The sequence below is a fragment of the Onychostruthus taczanowskii genome, unplaced genomic scaffold (genome assembly GCF_017590055.1).
Source record: "Onychostruthus taczanowskii isolate IOZ18803 unplaced genomic scaffold, ASM1759005v1 scaffold2, whole genome shotgun sequence".
Taxonomy (NCBI): Eukaryota; Metazoa; Chordata; class Aves; order Passeriformes; family Passeridae; genus Onychostruthus; species Onychostruthus taczanowskii.
Window position 1 is genome coordinate 19,390,631 of NW_024499239.1, and position 18,929 is coordinate 19,409,559.

The 18,929-nt window shown below is 36.9% G+C and overlaps 1 protein-coding gene across 1 annotated transcript in view; it reads left to right on the forward strand.

The window, feature by feature from the left end:
* The window catches only part of SORCS2 (sortilin related VPS10 domain containing receptor 2), a 523,925-nt gene that overhangs the window by 415,104 nt on the left and 89,892 nt on the right, over window positions 1–18,929 (forward strand). The window contains exons 4-5 of the mRNA XM_041402743.1: window positions 5,925–6,089; window positions 10,836–10,909. Of these exons, the coding sequence (XP_041258677.1) occupies window positions 5,925–6,089; window positions 10,836–10,909 (239 nt within the window). The remainder of the gene's footprint in view (window positions 1–5,924; window positions 6,090–10,835; window positions 10,910–18,929) is intronic.

An 18,929-nucleotide genomic window follows, 5' to 3' on the forward strand; every position in this document is an offset into this window, starting at 1 on the left:
TAGATGCATCAGGTTTGTTCCTGTGGAGGAATTGGGATCAGCTTGTGTATCCCTACCCTTCTCCAAGTAAAGAGACTGATGAATTGAGTTGTAATTGGTATCCCTTAGAGGCTTGGCATCATCAGCCCCTTTGAAGTGTTTAGTTCAAAAGATCTGGCTGATTTAGGTAGATACAGGTTGCCAATAGGGCAGAATTGTCGGTCTGTTCATCAACACCAGTCAGAACATCCATAGTTGTTTCCCTGCAGGCATTCATTATTATGATGTGTAATTGCCCTTAAACTTGATTTCAGTATGGTGAATGCCCTAAGGGAAAGCCAACTATTTCAAAATTATTTTCTTTTATGATATGATTATATTATTTCAGGCTTGTCTAGGTGCAGTGTAAGCCAACTGTGCTCTGTCCAGTTACTCGGAATACATTTTTCTGTTAAGGTTCTAACTCTGATGTTCACTCCCTCTTCAGTATGTCTTATATATTACCAACTGCTCCAGTTGCTAACCAGCTTATTTTAAGATCCTGACCTCTAAATATTCATTGCACATCCTGAAGTGCCTAATATGTTGCTGATACTAGATAAAATATTGCACCTTCTGTTGTGATATTCCAAATGATTAATGAGCTGACCACAACCCAGGGGAGAAGAAACTGTGATACATGCTTTCTATTAGCTCCACCAGGATTGCTTCAGATGGCCTTTGGTTGTGTCCTGAGATTATATGATTAGTGTAGCAAATAATTCTCAGAAATCATCCTTAATATTCCCATTTTCCCTTCCCCTATGGTGTTTCTCCTAGAGACTAGTTGCTGTTTTGAAGTGCTTCTGTGTGACAGCTTAAAAGGGACTCATCAAGAGACAGTAACTATTCTTGAGAAAGCTGTGAATGCTTAACATAAAAAGTAAAATACTGTTCTGGGGTGTATGTAAATTCCTTTCTATATGTATTCCACCAATTCAGTTGGACACAGAAGCAGACTTATTAGGTCCACTTCTAACTTAACATTTGTGAGGAGTGATTTTGTAATGCATCTTCCAGGGAAAATCTTCAAGATCAAACTGCTATCTGGGAGACATTTTATTTTACTCTGCTTGGAATGACCTTGGGTTGATTTTTTAGGTATTGTTTTTCATCACTCTGAGAGTAAAGGGACTGTATTTCACTCTCATTTAGCCACTCTTCAGTTATCAGGTCTCTCATACCATCCAAAATAAAAATCATAACCCTTTGCAGTCCACTTTGTGTGTTTTATGAATGCTGCCTGAGAAGCAACATCTCATTTACAAGTGGGACCAGGAGCTTTAGTAATCTCTCTCTCAGCCAAGTGTATCTAATAAAACATGAATAACATAAGTTGTAAACCCAAGACAAACAGATGAGTTAATTAGTCTTAAAACTGTTGAGGGTGTGACTGCAGTGCTGTGAAGCTCTGTGAATACTGCCCTGAGACTGGCAGTACTGGCACAAAGGCCATTTCCCATCAGGACTGTGTAGGCACAGAGGTTTCTGTGATGGTGTCACCAGGTGATGCCCTGTGCTCAGCAGCCTTGTCTCAGTTTAGCTGAGCACCTTCATCTAGGCATTAGCACTGCATGTTCTTCATGGCTTTAAGGTGAAGGAGGGCAGATCTAGATTGGGTATTAGGAAGAAGTTCTTTACTGTGAGGGTGATGAGATGTTGGACAGATGTTGTTCAGAGTAATGGTTGATGACTCCTCCTGGAAGTGTTCTATGAAATTATTTGACCTCGGTGGGGATGGCTTCTATGTTCACATCATTAAGGGCTTTTTCCCTGGAGTGGGTCCAGCATTCTTTAGGATTGCATCCCCAGAGATGAATCCTCTGTGTTCAGTGGGAGTTCAGCCTACTGGGGGTGCTGAGAAAGGATAGGTTCTTCCTGGCCATGCTTGGCTTCTCAGTGCATGTCTGCTGTCTGCTTAAATGAAGAGTCTCTATATTTTTTTCATTTCTTATTCTGCCCGAAGGAGGTTTCTTCCTCCAGGGTCAGCATAGAGTGCTGATTTCTGTACTTATGGAGGATTATAGAGTTAAAAAATAGTGTCTCATCTTTCACCACTTACTGCAGAAGTTTCCTATAGCAAGTCAGATGCTGTGAGTGTAAAAATTTATTAATCATGGGCATTTTTACTTTTTATTTTTTCCTTTATAATACTAGGGAAATAGAAAGGAAAATAAAAGCTACAATTAAAATTAAGATCAGTTGCTGCAGTTGAAAGAGACAGCACAATTGTAATATGTTAGAGAATTGCCTTGTTTTAGAGAAAGTGCTGATTAAGATCAAATTTGTCTTGAGTTTAAATTTTGATTGGACCTAAACTGAGGGGAGGGGGGTTATATTTCAGACACAGTGCAAATGATGCATGTTAATATCCTCTGTTTATTGCCACTTGAAATTGCAGCATAGCTTTGAATTGCTGCCAAATCTACAGTTAAGACTCCCGAGTAATCACTGTGATTATTCCAAATCTTCATGGTAGCAGTGAAAGAAAAAGTCTGATATGCAGAGAACTGTAGCTTAAGCCATCAGAATCTTTTCATTCTTTGGGGCTCAGATTGTGATTCCACTCATAGCAGGAATGGTTAGACATGCATATTGGCCAATCAGTCTTGAAAGAGAGATTAAACAAATGGATTTAATTATGTTATTTTCAGATTTATTTAGCTTTTCTGTTAACTCCTGCCTCGCTGACTTTTCCTGAAATGAGGAAAAGCATGGCTTTTCTTTAGTTTTGGAATGGTTTAATTCCTATATTGGCATGGTGTGGTATTTTTCTTTATTATTGGATTTTTTTTTCCTTTTCCCTTTGTTCATCTATAACAGATACTATTTCTGCTCTTTTTTCTTTACAATCCATAGGGGTGTTTATCTCCTTGAAATATTATTTTTTTACTTCTGTGTAGCTACTGGCAGCTGTAGACTTACATAAGTCCTGAATGTATACATATGTTATTGTGGTTTATTTAGTTGGATGGAGATTAAGTACTGATGTCTGAGATAAACAACATAATATCAAGTTACAATTAAAAAAATATTAGAAGAATCTCACAGGAGTGAGAAATTATACGCAAAATGTTTATAAGGAGCTCAAATTTATCTGTGCTTAAAATCTGTTCTGCTTTTTAAATACACAGTTATTCAAGGAAGTAGTTTATTTTGAGTTAAAGCCATCACTGCTAGTTGGCTCTCCAGACAGTATGTCCCAGTTGCATCCCTTCATCAGTTGCTTGCAGGAGGCTTTTGCTACTTGTTCCACTTACAAAGTAAATAAAACTTGTTGTGGAAAGCATCTAATGTGGATACAATATTTACTCTGGAGCATTTTCCTAAATAACTAGTGTTAGCCAGCAGGCAAGTCCGAGCACCCGGTGTGTTAGCTGTGGGAGGAAATCTGTATGTCTGACACATAATGACCAGTTTAAACTATTGAAATATAAATCACAACACTGAGTGAAATTCAAAAATATTTACTTAAATGAATTATGGTGTGTGCGTGTGTGACTGAAAGAATAGTTAGCAACCCTGCCATATATGCTTGCAAGTCTACAATCTTTAGGCTATTTTTAAAAATAGTTTTAACTCCAAAAGATACATAGTATTTTTGAAAGACAGCATTAGTAAATATCACAATGTGTTTGCATTACATTTTAACAAGCATTTTTCTTATGATTTCAGTGCTGTTGAGTCCACATTATGAAACTTAGCCATGCCTCTATTTAAGCCTCATTAACAGTGAAAACCACTCCCTATTTTGTGAATCTCATTCCTTTATTATTTTGAAGCCATAATTTTGATATTTTTGGAAGTGTAAGATTTATAGGGTCAGGGAAAAAAAAAAAAGGCAGCAAGACAGTATTTCTGTAGTCAGAGATTCCTGTTGTGTACAAGTGCAGTTCATGCCTTTTCTGGGGACCAGGTCCTTCTCTCTAGGTTCTGGTCACAAACCAGCAGGAAAGACAATTCCTGTTGCTCAGCAGGAAAATAGTTTGAATTTATTTATTTCCAAGAGAAAATAGATATTTTAAGCCTAAGTCACAGACAGGAGTCTGGCAAGAAAGTGCAAATGTCTGTGTTTGGCATAAACATTTCTTCACTCCCCCTTGAGATGCAGGCACAGGGACAGGGCAGCACATGGCACCACATTCAATTTCAGGTTCATGCCATGCTTACTGCAGAAAACCTAATAAATGAGTGTGTCACAAGAATCTTTGAATGCTGTATCTAGGCCACCAGCAGCTACTGGTGGAGTGTAGATAGTAATGAATTAAACAGACACTGTTTGAAGGGACCAAAAGCCCAAGAGACAGAAAGCCATTGGATACAGTAGAAATAAGAGAAGGCATTTGTGAAGGTGTCATTTATAGAGGCTTTCCAATAAAAATGTCATTTATATCATTAAAAAATACAAGATTATAACAGTGTAATGGGTTATTATTTTGCTCTTCTTACTGACCTAGTCACGCAGCTAATGGAATAGATTTGCCTTAATGTATGCTTTAGTGTGGGATTTCAGCACTGGACCATGAACCCTGAAGTATCTGCAGTTGTCTCTCATGTTCAACAATGTACTTCAATAAGTGCCCCTTTTGAGGTATATGAAAGCCCTTGAAATTAGTGCCACTGTGTATGTGCTTCAAGGAAAAGTGCACATGCTTAAGTTACTTGTCAAATTGGAGCATCTGTAACTGTTGAATTTATAGTTTTCCTCCCAAGACCAACTGCAGTAAAAACTCAGCCCAGCTGTCATATCTGTATAATTCATTAGAAGTTTCCAAATTTTAACTTCAGCTCTGCTCCAAAAAAGTGACTACATAAAAATGGTGCTGTTTTTTTTAATATCTTTTCATTCTCTGTATTCACATTATTATTCACATTATTGTGATTCTGTTTGCATAACTCATTGCCATTTATCTCTGTAAGCAATTTACAGTCACTGTATCACAGTGATCAGTATTCTGTGGTGTTTTCTGCACCATTTGCTGAATATTCTAAATCCATTTTGAATTAAGGATTTTTTAAATTGTTTTTGAAGTATGAGCTAGAGAGAGCCCAGCTGGACTTTGAAAATCTAGTTTGTTTGCAGGCTATCAGTTGTTAAAGGCTGATTTTTGAATGCCAACTGGACCATTTTGATCTGGAAAAACAACCAAAATGGACTCACATTGTCAGTTTTAGAACCATGATGTTATAGCAAAAGGTGAAGGAGTTGAAATGAGTGAAATTCTAACTAAATTATGTGGGGAGAATTTGTTGCTTAAAGCTTAATGTAAAGATCACACTAGGAAACAGCTCAAGATATTAGCTTGAGTTAAGGCATTGTTTGGACCTGAGAAAGAAATTCAGATAATATATTGGCATATTCTTCTGCATCAAAGTGAATTGCCTTTTTATTCAAAATATGTCAGGAAGAGGAAAATGGTAAAACAATTGAGAGATATTATAAAGAAGTTCTTTCTCCTCTGTCATTCTTCTGCTATGGCAATGATTGTTTTTACATTTAGTAGCCTCACTGGATGAAGAGATGTATTTATATGGATGTGTTAAAATAAGTCATTACCAGTAGCATTTTTTTTTTCACATTAGTCTGGAGATTTTTATCATATGGCCTCATGAGCCTTGTACAAGCACCAAAACCCAAGGCATTCATTCTGAGCAGAGATGAGGAGGACAATCAGTTTGGTGTGGATTCCAAGAGAAGTTATAGAATGTAACATTCACAGGTTTGGTCAGGGAAGATTAATAAAATCTTGCAATCCTTATCTCTTAGGATTTGAGTTTCTTGTCTGCAGAATTTTGATATGTAGGTAAGGTGTGTACAAAATCTGACAGTAACACAAAAAAATAAGGATGTGTTGTCTGTTGTAGAGAAATCAGGCTTCTGAAGGTTTCTTGTTTTTGTCTTTTAGATAATTCTTGTAAGCTCTTCCCATAATGACCGTGACCAAAGCCTTTTCATAAGCACAGATGAAGGAGCCACTTTCCAGAAACAACCCATTGCTTTCTTTGTGGAAACTCTCCTTTTTCACCCAAAAGAAGAAGATAAAGTACTTGCTTATACCAAGGAAGGCAAGGTAAGGCTTGAAGATACAGCATTTCTCTGAAATTTAGGAATTGCTCTATTAAATAAAGTAATTCTGACATGCTGATTAGTGTTGGGTTTTATGAAATAACAATTACCAATTACCCAGAAGGGAATAATATAGTGGTTTTGAGATTTATTTAAATATTTATTTTATTGACGTCCAAATCTTTGTGGTTATGGTAGTTTCAATCCTGACATTTTCACTTGCTATGGATATTGGGAATATTTATCCTTCTGCATAATACAGTTAAATAATAACAAAACATGCTCCTCCCTAGAATGTGACCATAAACAATTTAAAGTACAGTAAGAAGTTAATGAAGTTGAAATATTGCCTCCAAAGGCTGTTCACAGGATATAAAATAAACTCATACAAAACAAAGTGCACACTCATACAGCAGAATAGGATTTGTGGAATCAGTGACTCCGTAGAAATGTACAATAATTATCTCCCTTATAGTGGCTTTTTACCACTTTCAGATTCAGGAGCAGTTCTTGTTTGTTAATTATTACCCTCTTTCAGATTTCTTGTGGTTAAACTGTGAAGTCAGTTTTCTGGGTGGGCTGGGCTAAGAACTGATGATTGTGCACACCATCTCTAAGTGTGTAGCTCATCTCTTTTTCACAGTGACAAAACTGCAGCTGCAAACTCCCTGTCATTCTGGTCCTGGTAGCAGCCTTGATTCACCTCTACCATTACTCCTGTTTTAAACTTAAATTGGTAAATTCCAGTCCATTTTACCCTCATTGTACCTCACAGAAAATGTCTGTTTAGGTGTTGAGATTAGTCAGAGCAGTTGCACATACTACAGCCAAACACTGATCACTGATTCCAGTGATGTTCTTTCAAGTCACCCTTTTGGACATGCTTTTGAATATATAAGTTAACAGCTGATCCCAAATCAATTCATGTTTACAGGTGTTTGCAAATAAGGGTACAACTAGAATAACAAACATAGCAAACCAAACTAAGTCACAAATTGCACTAAATATTTTACTTAGTTGTGGTTTGAAATCCTAGCACACTTACAAATAATTTGAATGCATTTTATGTAAATAAAATACATCAGGGAAGCCTGAAGTAATGAAGAAGCTTTGTTATGAAAATATAAATGAAAAGCCTTTGTTATGAAAATATTTGTTTCCGGTTTGACTTTTGTTCCTGTCAGTAGATATAATTACTGCATTTTTTATAGTTACAGAGTGGCAGAATCATGACATGTAAGAGCCCAAAGTGTATGAACATGTTGTCCAGCCCACAAGAAGTGGGTAGAAGAATTTGTCAGAAGCGAGCAGGAGGTAGAAGTACAAAGTGAAGCAATTGGCTTGTGTTTTGATGAATTAAGCATGTTAGGAAGATTTTCAGGCATTTTATAATTGGATAATCTCCCAAAAGGAGTGATGCTACTATTTGCCACACTTAAAATATGACTGGACAAAAAAAAAAAAAAAAAAAAAAGAATTCAGTAAGGAATAATTCTGCAGGAATGGCTGTAAGGGTGAGGTAATCTGATGGACTTTGTTCAGGCTTTCCATGACACTAAAAAGAGTCAGCCATAAAGAGTTCCTTGGCAAGTCCTACATCTTTGCCTTTAGTGTGTAGAAATGAACGATGCCTTTGACTATAACTGGGTCAGTAACCTGCTTATGTTTTGTATGAAATCTGATATATTTGGTCTAGAAGGGAAAGTAAGATAAAGTGATGCGTGCAGAGAAGGAGTTGAAAATCAAAATTGCAACTTGACACAAGAAAAGGTCACTGTACTCAAATCAATGGTCTTGAGAGAGTGTTGATCTGAAATTGCCCTGAGGAGTCAGTACACTCTAGGTTTTTGAGTTAAGTAACTTTACCTTCCCTAAAAAATGTAGTATCAGAATATAATACAATGTAAAACTTCAAAATGGAGAAACTATTAGCTTCTGTTACTCAAATAATTTCTTACAAAGGCACTTTGTAAGAGACTGCAAGGACACTGCAAAGGAATGCAAGGAATCAGGTCCTTCATAAACAGCAGTCAGCAAGGCTTCTTTGTCTACTGGAGCATCTTGGCCTCTTCCACAACTTTTGATTCGATTTAGGGCTTATTTCATATTGCAAAATATGTGTTGTTCTTTCATTCAGAACCCTAGATTCTGTTTAAATAAATCTCTAGCCTCTAGCTGACACCATAAATGAATGCAAATCCAGTCAGTGTGGTTGGATTAATCCATTTACTGCCTCAAATCTATACACTCTTTTTCTGGCAACCCCTCAGTTATAATGAATAACAATCATCTATTTGCTGAGCCTACATAAATGCTTCTAGATGTTTTTTAAAAATTGTCAAGGATGCAATAGATTTTAATTTTTCATTTGGAAGCAGAAATGATGAAATAATGGCAAAACATAAAAATATTTTCAATATTTTTTAAAAAGCTTTTCCACACATTTATTGCACAAGTGAGCATAGGCAAAATTATAAGACCTATTAGATCTGTTTGCTTCAGCCAGAGATTTTAGCTGTCTACTAAAATAACTGTTTTCACATTCTATCTAATCTCATTTAATAGTTTTATCATATGTGCCTGTTGAAAAACAAAATACCTATGGATCACTTGGGTTTTTTTCTTGCAGAAAGTTCAATGTGTATGTAAGTTGATTACACGTCAATTTGTGTCTATTTCATATACTGTGTCAGTTAAAATTTCATTTGAGTTTTAATATGCCTTGTTAATCCTACTTCACTTTCTCTAACAGTTGCAGGGATTGCAGGGGCTTCTTCCCTCTGCAGAAAGCCAAACTGTTCACTCATAAGCTCCCAGACTTTGATTTTAAATGTGCATGTGAGCAGGTAGTTTGGATTTGGGGGAGAGGGTTGGATTTGGTTTGGCCTTTGGCTTCTCTTGTACAGGTGTCTCAGTTCAAAGGGTGAGAATCTTTCATTTTCTTCTGAAATTCATTGATGACAAAAACATATCCCTTTGTTGACTTGCCAGTGTTGTCCCTTATCCTAAACAGTTCTCTTCCCTCTTGCCAGGAACTTCTGAATTATTGTCTTTCTTTGCAGCTTAGACAACAGGGTTAGGATAGTGCATTAAATGATCATCTCTCCCAGGTTTAAGCAGTCTACTGAGGGAGGTTACTCAGTGACCAGGGACTGTTTAGAAAAATGGTTAACCCAGTGGTTATCCTCTCTGCAATGCCCGTGGTGAAAGGTGTTTGAAGAAGTAAGCAGCTTAGGTTCTTCACCCTGCTCCGTCCAGTCCATTCACAGCCACATCCATCCCCTCAAGGAGGTTGCTCAGAGCAGGATGTTATAAAATACCCTGGGTGCAGCAAATCCTAAGCCACATGAAATTAATAGAAGAAATTTAGCAGGCAAATCAGGAGCCTGGCTCTGCAGCCCCATCATTTAGCTCTGAAGATGAAGAATTTTTGATTCCAAATAATTTCTCTCTGTGCATTGACTGGGTCAATAGGCAGTCTGAGTCCTCATTGTAGTTTCCAGCCCTGTGGTCTATCTACTTTAATCAAGTGTGCAATGGAAGGGAGACCAGTTATTGTGAAGTGCAGAGTAGCTGAGAAATTCTCTTCTATCTCTAATTCAAACTTCAGTAAATTTACCCATAGAGTTGATTGTATATTTGTTCTACATCAGCCTTTATTTTTACACATTAATATTGCTGTTTACCTGTAATAGAACATAATACATAACTGTGGGGCCCTTTTATCTTTTGTCATTGAACCTGTAATTTTAAAACATAAACATTCCTGACTACTTCTTTTAAGATACTTTCCCCAGAACACTCAGTTACTGAACTGGTGAATTCTACATCAGAGAAGAACAGTTTCACTTGCCTTTTTATCCCCCTTATTAGAGATATCAAGAGAAAACCCATCTTATGTAAATTGGATCAAATAAGAAATGCATGCAGACAGCAGGGGGCTTTAAATCCATCTTTTAGAAGTCTGGTAGAAACTTCCTATTTTAACTAGAGGAAACACATTTTGAAGGCAAATGAAGGAAGAAGATTTGTTAAGAGCTATTCTAGATCCCACATTATTCGGAGGGAGACCATCTTCCATCTGCACTTTTGATATCCATCCATATAATTAGCATTTGTTGTTTTGCCAGAGGGGAGCTGTTCATAGAGCAGGTGGGGCTGGAATCTTTCTCCTCCAGGCCATCTTGTGTCTCTGTGCTGAAGCACCACTTCTCGTGGGTTACAAATTAGTCTCTGTGGAGCAAGCACATAAGTCCATCTCTCATCAAATCTCTTAAGCATGTATGTAATATATTTTGGTCCTATTTTAGCAGAGTTTTAAATCCATTGACTTCCTGGCTTAAGTAGTTTTGATGGCATTAAGGTTTGAAGCGTAAGGAAACATTTGTGCTTCTTTGGTCAATTAATGGGAAGAAGAAGTACCCTTCTACCATCCCTCTTGTGTAACCATGCTGAGGTAAAAAACAATCTGACCCCAAATGAATTGTGTTTTTACAGTAAACAAAAATAATTGTTGCAGAATTTTGTTTATTATAGATAATATTTTAAAATAGTTTCTCTATAAAAGGCTGGAAAACAAGGTACTGAGCTCCTGGAAATGTGTTTTTGGGGTTTTTTTGTTTTTTTTTTTTTTTTTCCTTTAATTTTTGTACAATCTGTCTTTCTAATAGTGATATAGGGCCTGTCTTTGAAGATGTACAGTATTATCAGTTTCCTATAATCTAATTTTTCGCCTTTTCTCCTTTTCTAGATTTATGTATCTATTGACTTGGGGAAAAAATGGAACCTTCTGCAGGAACGAGTTTCTAAAGATCATTTTTTTTGGTAAGAAGTCTGTTATTTTTGAAATAATAAAATGAGCAGTGAAAATATTTCATTCTAATCCAAGAAGATATTTACAGAAGTATGGATGGGGACTGTGTGAGCCTTGGCATCCTTTGCAGGTGATGGCAATGTTTCTGTGTCCTCTATTGCAAAGTCATACTCATGCCAGGGATCTTACTGAGTATCAGCACATGGAAAGGTTATAGGTCTGGATCTATGGTGCCCAAGATTTAAAGAAAGCTGCAATGCTGAATGAAATTGTTCTCCATTTTATTGGTGAAATTCATCTTTAGGAAAGAGAGGCGTCTTTTTGCAGAGAAAGATCTATAATTTTTTTTTTTTGAAGAGGCTGGATGATACCTACTAACTGGAGTCACATATACACTTGCACTACTACGGAAACTAGGGAAAAGTATTACTTAATTGACGACATATATATCTAAATATTTCATTTTCAGCTCAAGAATTGTGCAGGTATCTCACATTGTGTATGTGTCTCACAAAGTATTTAATTGATTTAAACAGGTTGACAAAATGTTTGCAAAGTAAGGTATTGTCCTTATTTTAACAAATAAAATTGTTTTGAAAATGGTATAGCTTCTTTAAAACCAAAATGAAACTTTTGATAGTGTTTTAATTAATTTTATTTTTTAAATTGGTCAGTTTCACACTCACTTCCACCTTTCACATTTAATTTCAGTGTGTAAGTATGTATTTTTTTATTACAGGTTTAAGTCATACTGCACTAGGCACTTGTGTTCCCTAAATGGCTTTTAACTTCTAAGTGGACTCTGATCCTTGTCAGTTGTGCAAAGTATAATTTTCCATATGTCTATGGAAACATATCTGCTTTCAGTGGTAATTTTTTTGGTTTGCTGGGGGTGGTGCCAGTGTTGCAATAGATGCCTGATTTTGGTTTGCCTGTGACCTTCCCAGTTTTTCACGTAGTTATTTCACTCTTGTGTTGAAATAAATACTCATCCTGGCCATACTTGGGGTAAAATAAAGCAACAGAACAAAACCTGCACAAACTGATTACAAAGCACACGGAGGTGTTATGGTGCCTACAGACACATTGGCCACTGCCAAAGCATAATTTGGTGAGTCCAAGGGCACGATGCACGTGTGCTGCTGCTGCTGCTGAAGCCAGGCAGGGGGAAGGTTGAGCCTGGAGCAGAGACACAGGGGCAGTTCAAACCCTGCCTCAAAGAGCTGGGAGCACAAGACCTAACCTGCCCTGCTGCCCTGTTGGTCTCATTAGCCCTGGGCACAACACACAAGCTTTTTCACACTTCAAGTGCCTCATTTTCTATCTGCAACCTACTTAGTGCCATAATTTTAGAGAAGTAGCCTCTGGTTGGGTTGTAAAACATTCATCTGATTTATTCCAGTTTGCCTCAACTTTATCTGCTGAAACAGTTGAGTTGAGCAAACACTTTCTGGTAACTTGCTCCTGCAAAGAATAGCTTTGAACAGCTATTGAACAGTTTATTTCTGCACAGCAGATGGAGTTTCATAGGCCATACACTTTGCAGGTCTTTTAAGTACCCCGTGGAAAGGTATGATTGTTTTTAAGTAGCACTGTGTGTCAGAAATGTCATATCTGCCTTACAACCAATTCTTCCCCAGCGAGATTATATGGGATGTAAATCATGAGGGCATGTGGTTATGTCTTTAATGAAAGTATTTTAAAATGCATGAAATCTGGAAACCATGCAAGTCACTAACAGGTAAGAAATAAGAGTGGGAGCCTCTCTCACAGACTTTTTTTATAGGAGTTTTTGCTTATCTGACACTTAGCACACTTAAGTTATGAAAAATGCAGAGAGCCACTGAAATGTCTCAGTTTTGCTCCAACCCAAATTATTTGTCACTGTTTTCTGTATGTAAGAATTAAAGCCTATGAGGGCATGTTTAATGTTAAGTCTGTATTTTGGTGTGTTTCAGAATCCTTATGTTTCCTTATATCATTTGATAGGAATAACTCCAATGTAGTACTTCAAAGTCATGATTGTTCACAAATGTCACATTCCTCACAAATAAGAATTATAAATTTGAAGAGTCTGTACCTTTATAACCAGTAGAAATATTTTCTAGGGGGTTGTTTTCCTCTTTTCTATATATAGACCAGAGTGATTTCTCTCAAAAACTACATCAGCCAGCAACAGCAAGGGTTTGGAAGCAGATGTTTAGTGCATCACTACCAAATTACCCTTCACATAAACTTACATAGAATAAAGATTTATATTTTACTTCTATCTCATATAGAAATTTGCAATATATAAAGAGTGAGCTGTGAGTGGAGAGTTGGACATGATGGCTTTCCAGTGGGAGTTTGTCTGTCATGTGAAAATTTCCAGTATTTTATGGCCTTTGTCACCCAAATTATCTGAGTGATAGATAGAAACAAGTGTTTGTGTCATTTTCAACAGACGTAAAAATTGGGCTTTGTAAGAGTTTGACTGCAAGGACAAGTCTAGTGTTGTTCTCCTGTCAGTGTACATCTGATGTGTTAAAAATATTGTGCCAACCTAATTGTACATCTCATGATAAATGAGGGCATGTCTCTTGCTGATCATGGCTGGTTGTGCCAAGAACATTTCACTGGGCAGATCTTTAGCAGATGTTTCCTCTTTGATTTCAATTTGATCTTTGCCACTGAGGTTAATAATATAGCCTAAGATTTTTATTTCAGTCTGGTAACTACAAATATTATCTGTCATAATATTTTCCTGTGCTTTGTAGAAACCATTTTTTCTGTGCCTCCAGAAGCAGCCAGATCTTCATGCATTTCCCAAATAAGCTTTCTTTTTGTTTTAAAAAAGAAATTAAAATCTAAATACAATCAATTTGATAGAATGTGTTATGTATTTATATTAAGGGAAGATCAGTAGAGACTGAAAATTCTAAATATTTATTTTCAGATGTGTATTATAGATTTATAATCAATATATTAATATCATCTTCAAGGGTTTATTTGCTTTCCAAGTGTTCTTGATCCTTCCTTAAATATCCCTTTAGATTTTATGTGTGGAATTTGATCTTTCATTATATTGGAACTAATGAAAATATTATTGCCATCAGTGAGAAGTGTATACAACCATCTCTAATTTAGGAGCACAGAATATTTTATTTCTTCTGTGATACTGTGTGATCTTTTCTTACATCATTCTAGGTGATTTTCCTATTTGTTTCATTTAATCTTTTGGAAGAGAAATCTGGCTAAGCCTCCATAAGAACTTGTCTTCTCCTAGCATTTTAGGAGGCAAAAGAGCTTTCCCAGAGAGTTGGCTGATGCCCCAGGCCTTCAGTGTTTAATAGGCATTTAGGCAATGACATCAACCACTTGCTTTAAATTTTGGTCAGTAATAAATAGTTCAGCCAGTGGGTCTGTAGGGTTGTTGTCGGTACCTTACAGCTGAAATAGTTCATTCTACCCTAATCTAAAACCAAAAGAGATATAAAGCAAAAGCATGAAAGACAGATTTGAAACTAACAAAAAATACTGTCACACTGTAATTAAAAAAATTATCAATATATAGAAGATAAATATTAAATTTGTGTATAAATATTATCCTTTTTAAAAAAATTTGAACAACTTCTTTTTCTGTAAAATTAAGAAACTTTGCTTGCTGTGACCAGTTTTACTTCTGCCTATGTACTGCAAATGCCCCAGTGTGATGATGTCTGTTTAGGAGATGTTATAGCACCCATCCTTTTTAAGTGCTTTTTTCAGTTCTTGGTGGATTTGTAGCCTGGAATGCAAAGATATGAGCTATCCCAGCAAAACATCAAACACCCACCCATTAGATGGTATGTAACTGCTTTTGTATATGAAGCCCGTTTTAAAAAGTGCTGTGTTATGTGGTAATCCTTGAGAAGAAGAAAGAGTAACGGAGTTTGGGATTCTTCTAGGTCTGCTGCTATTCTTCTCAGTCCCCAAGGCTTATGCAGCATTGAAAAATCCTTTTGATTTCTCAAAATAGTTCTTAGTAATACATTAGCAAAGAATAGATTGTGAATCAGCTGTCTACACCAGCACAAATATACCCTGGGACAGTAAGAAATGAATTGGTAATTACCAGAGAATTAGGCTCAACACATTTCTTTTATGACTATCTAGAGCCTTAGGAATTCTTTATCCTTGACTCACTCGGATATTTGGATCCTATGCTATGGGGCTCTGTTGCTTTTATTTTTAGCTACAGGTCTTCCATTTTCTTGAGAGGTAAGAACATAAAAATAACAAATGAGGAGTTTATTTTGATGAAGCAGTTGTTCTCAGGGGACAAAGTTCTGTTCTCATAATGAAATTCCATACAGATACTCAGTCACAGCTGTACCCATTTATGTCAAATGCAGTGGGTGCTTGGCTATTCGAGTGTCAGGTGAAAGAGAAGATTTCAGCCATGTTATGTCCTGAAGGAGAGAAATGCAAAGGGAATTTCACTGAGCCTTTGTTAATGAATTTTTTATTCTTTGACTTAATCACTTGAAAAAGGTTTTGTTTCTGTGTGATGATGTGTGTGACTGGTTCGTGTGGCAAGGTATGGTAGCAGGAGTGCTCAGGGCTTCTGTGGGATGAGATCAGGAGCTGCCCTGGTGTCAGACAGAGCCAGCTCCAGCTGGAAAATCCTCTACTGGCCAAACTGAGCCTGTGGGTGATGCTGGTGGTGCCTCTGTGATAAGAGATTAAAGAAAGGATAAAAAGGCACAGCAGCTGTGAGGGAAAGGGGTGAGAACATGTGAGTGGAACAGCCCAAGGTCAGTGCAGAAGGAGGGGAAGAGGCGCCAGGGCAGAGACGCTGCTGCAGCCTGTGGTGAAGGCCATGGTGAGGCATTATCCTACCCACCGCTGCAGCCTGTGGCGAAGGCCATGGTGAGGCATTATCCTACCCTGTTATTCATTAGCAATAAATTAAATTACTCTTCCCCAAGTCAAGTCTGTTTCACCTGTGACAGTAATTTGTGAGTGAGTTCCCTGTCTTTATCTCCAGTCTTGAGCTTTTCATTATAGTTTCTGTCCTGCTAAGATGGGACAGTGAGAGAGCAGCTTGTGAGCACCTTGTGCCAGCCAAGGTGAACCCAAGGCAGGGACAAACCACTGCACCTCTTCTGTTTGGACAAACATGGCAGGGAAAACGTTGTTAAAGAGCATTTAGGCATAGGAAATTAACAATAGCAGAACATGCTGGCTGTGTAAGGCATTGACTGAATCATTGAAGGCGTGTCTTTTGAAGTGAATGTGAAGGCCGCAAGGCTTGAAACACAAATCAGTCATAAGCAGATGTATTTTCAGGTTGTATGAATGAAATCATAGTTTTGTCTTCCTGAGTAACCAGCTTGCCAAGAGTCAGTGCCATTTTAAACTACTTAGTGCAAACATTTATATGCTTGTGATCTGCTTTCTAAGCATGGCAGTTCCCTTAAGCCAGTTGTTAGAAATCAGTCAGTATCAGTGGGGAACTTGTTACTTTTTGGATAAACTTTATATTCCGAGGTTATGAGAGGGGCAGATTAAGGAACCCAGCAAGTTGTTATATGGCCTTTGGTTGGAGATTCCTGCAAATCAGCAAGAATGTTTGTCTGGATTTGTTTTTGTTTTCAGATGTCCTGTTTGAAGTTGTCTCTTAATTAATATTCACCCAAATGAACTGCATCAAATGTTTAACAGTGAAGGGATCCACTGGAGGTAGGGAAGACATACATCCAGAGCAGACTGTACTTGATCAGTGTTTGCAGACCATTGCTCCTCTACAAAATGAAACAAAAGGTTTTCTGCTTCAAGTAAAATTGAATCATAATTATCATAGAAGGGACTGATGCTTATGATTCACATTTTGATATGCCTACTGTTACATGCCAGTGGTGATTAACTGAATCATGGTATTCATGGTGATAATAATGAATAATGCATAATTGTGAAATTTCAGGTGACTATTGGTGTTTTCCTAATGCTGCACTGAACTAGGGGAAGAAAATATTGGGGCATTTAGGGAAAAATAGAGGTAGCTATATAAAATATTTTATTAAAATAATACCAAAAGTCTCTCATAAAACTTTTAACAGAAAATTCTAAATTCTTAGAATTTCAGTATGGCTATTTGAAATTACAAAATATCTAATGGTTGCACCATGAAATCTACATTTAGACAACTACTAAGACAAATGCAAAGAGCTTTGCAATCACTTCCTTTGCACCATTTTCATGCTGATATAATGTGTTCAGGTCAGTGAAATTACCTGGTGAAGCACTAATGCAAAAATTATGAAGAACTAGGTCATACAATAGCTAATCTTTCAGGAGAACTTATGTAAAGTGTAAAAACACATATGCATAAAATCTAATCCCTCAAAAAAATTCTAAAATTCCTTTTTGCAGAACTATTTTTCTCAAGAGGCTCAACATGGTGTCAGACAAGCACAAGGGAGATAATGGGAGTTTATGTTCACAGGAAATGGAAGAAGCATATTGAGGCTGCTTTTATTTACACCACCCTGCAGTCAAGTTGGAATATTTTAATTCTGAAGTGTTGTAACCACCCTGTTGTGTGATCTGAAGTGCTGGGGTGTTGCACTTGCTTTATCCAGCATGGTACACTTGGTCAAGAAATGTTTCTTTTCCTAGGAGAAGACATGTCTCATTAGAAAGTTAGTCTGAATTTCACTGGAAAACTCAACAGTTGAATGTAAAACATTAAAAAGTTGACCAGAAATCCCTGAGTTTACCTAAATAAAGCTACTTAACCAACAAGTGGTCCCAGACTGCTGAGGGGAGAACATTTTAATTACAAAGTAGTCTGAGAAGAGTGGGGGAGTTTTAACCAAACCAAAAGTAACCTCTACTGAAATTGAGAAAAACAGATAGTTCGTGAGAAAATGCTCATTCTATTTGGGGGGGGGAAAATACTAGAATTTATTATGAAATGTCAACCAAAAAGGAAGAAGCTGTCAGATTATCAGAGTCCGTTGCATCTGTGCTTTATGAGACAGAAGAGTTCCTATCCTAAAGCCAGCTGGGGAACAGTAAACTGTCCTTGTGAATGGATGTGTGGACACAGTGCTCACACTGGTACAATGCACTTATGTTATCGTAGTGGTAAGTTTGTAAATGAAATTGCAAAAAAACCCTGACTTTGTCTTACATTTCTCCCTCAATATGAAAAAGTATGCAACTGAGCTTTCCTTTTCAGAGGATCAGAGGACCACATAAGGTTTGTGTTCCTGTATGCACCTTGTTTACCTGGTATTTTCAGAAGCTCTGCAGAGGGCCCTCTCTGTGTTTAGCCTGCAGAGTATCACACGACTATTCCTCTGGTTCATGATTTAAGCACAAGTGAAATAACAGTATTATCTTTTGAGTACTGTTGGCAGAAGAGTCCACTGAAATGAGATTAGTTTATTCTTTAAGGATATAGCTTCAAATTCTCTATATTAGTTATACTCTCTTCTGGAGATTTTCTTAGCAGTTGTAAGAGATTTGGTCTTTTTTCAATAAAAGAAGAAAGGACTATTCTAAGTGTTCATAAAGCTGGGTAAAGGGACTTTGGAGTTCAGAAACTCTGGCCTTTATCTGACAGTCAAAAGTAGACTTTGAGGGTGCAGCATCTTCATTGAGTAAATAGTGTCTGCTGCTCGAGTTCATCAGTACAATTAGAGTAATGATAAACACAAATAATATTTTTTAAATATTGTCTAATTTATAATTAAAATATTATAATTATTAAAAGTCTAATGGAGAAAAGTAGTCTGGGTAGGAAAGTTTCATTCTGCAGTGTTCATTCAAACAGATCAGTTACATTTTCTTTCACTGAAAAATTACACTGGAAACAAGATTCCAGTCTACATGTGTCAGCTGCCACTGTTAGGAGGAGCATGATAGAAGTGAGATCATTGGAATTCTGAGATGTTGAAATAAAGATGAGAAGGTAAAGATATTGACAAATAACTCAAACTGTGCTTCTGAAATCATGTGTGATAAATTATAGACACAAGAAATCCTTTCAGAAGTACCCAAAAA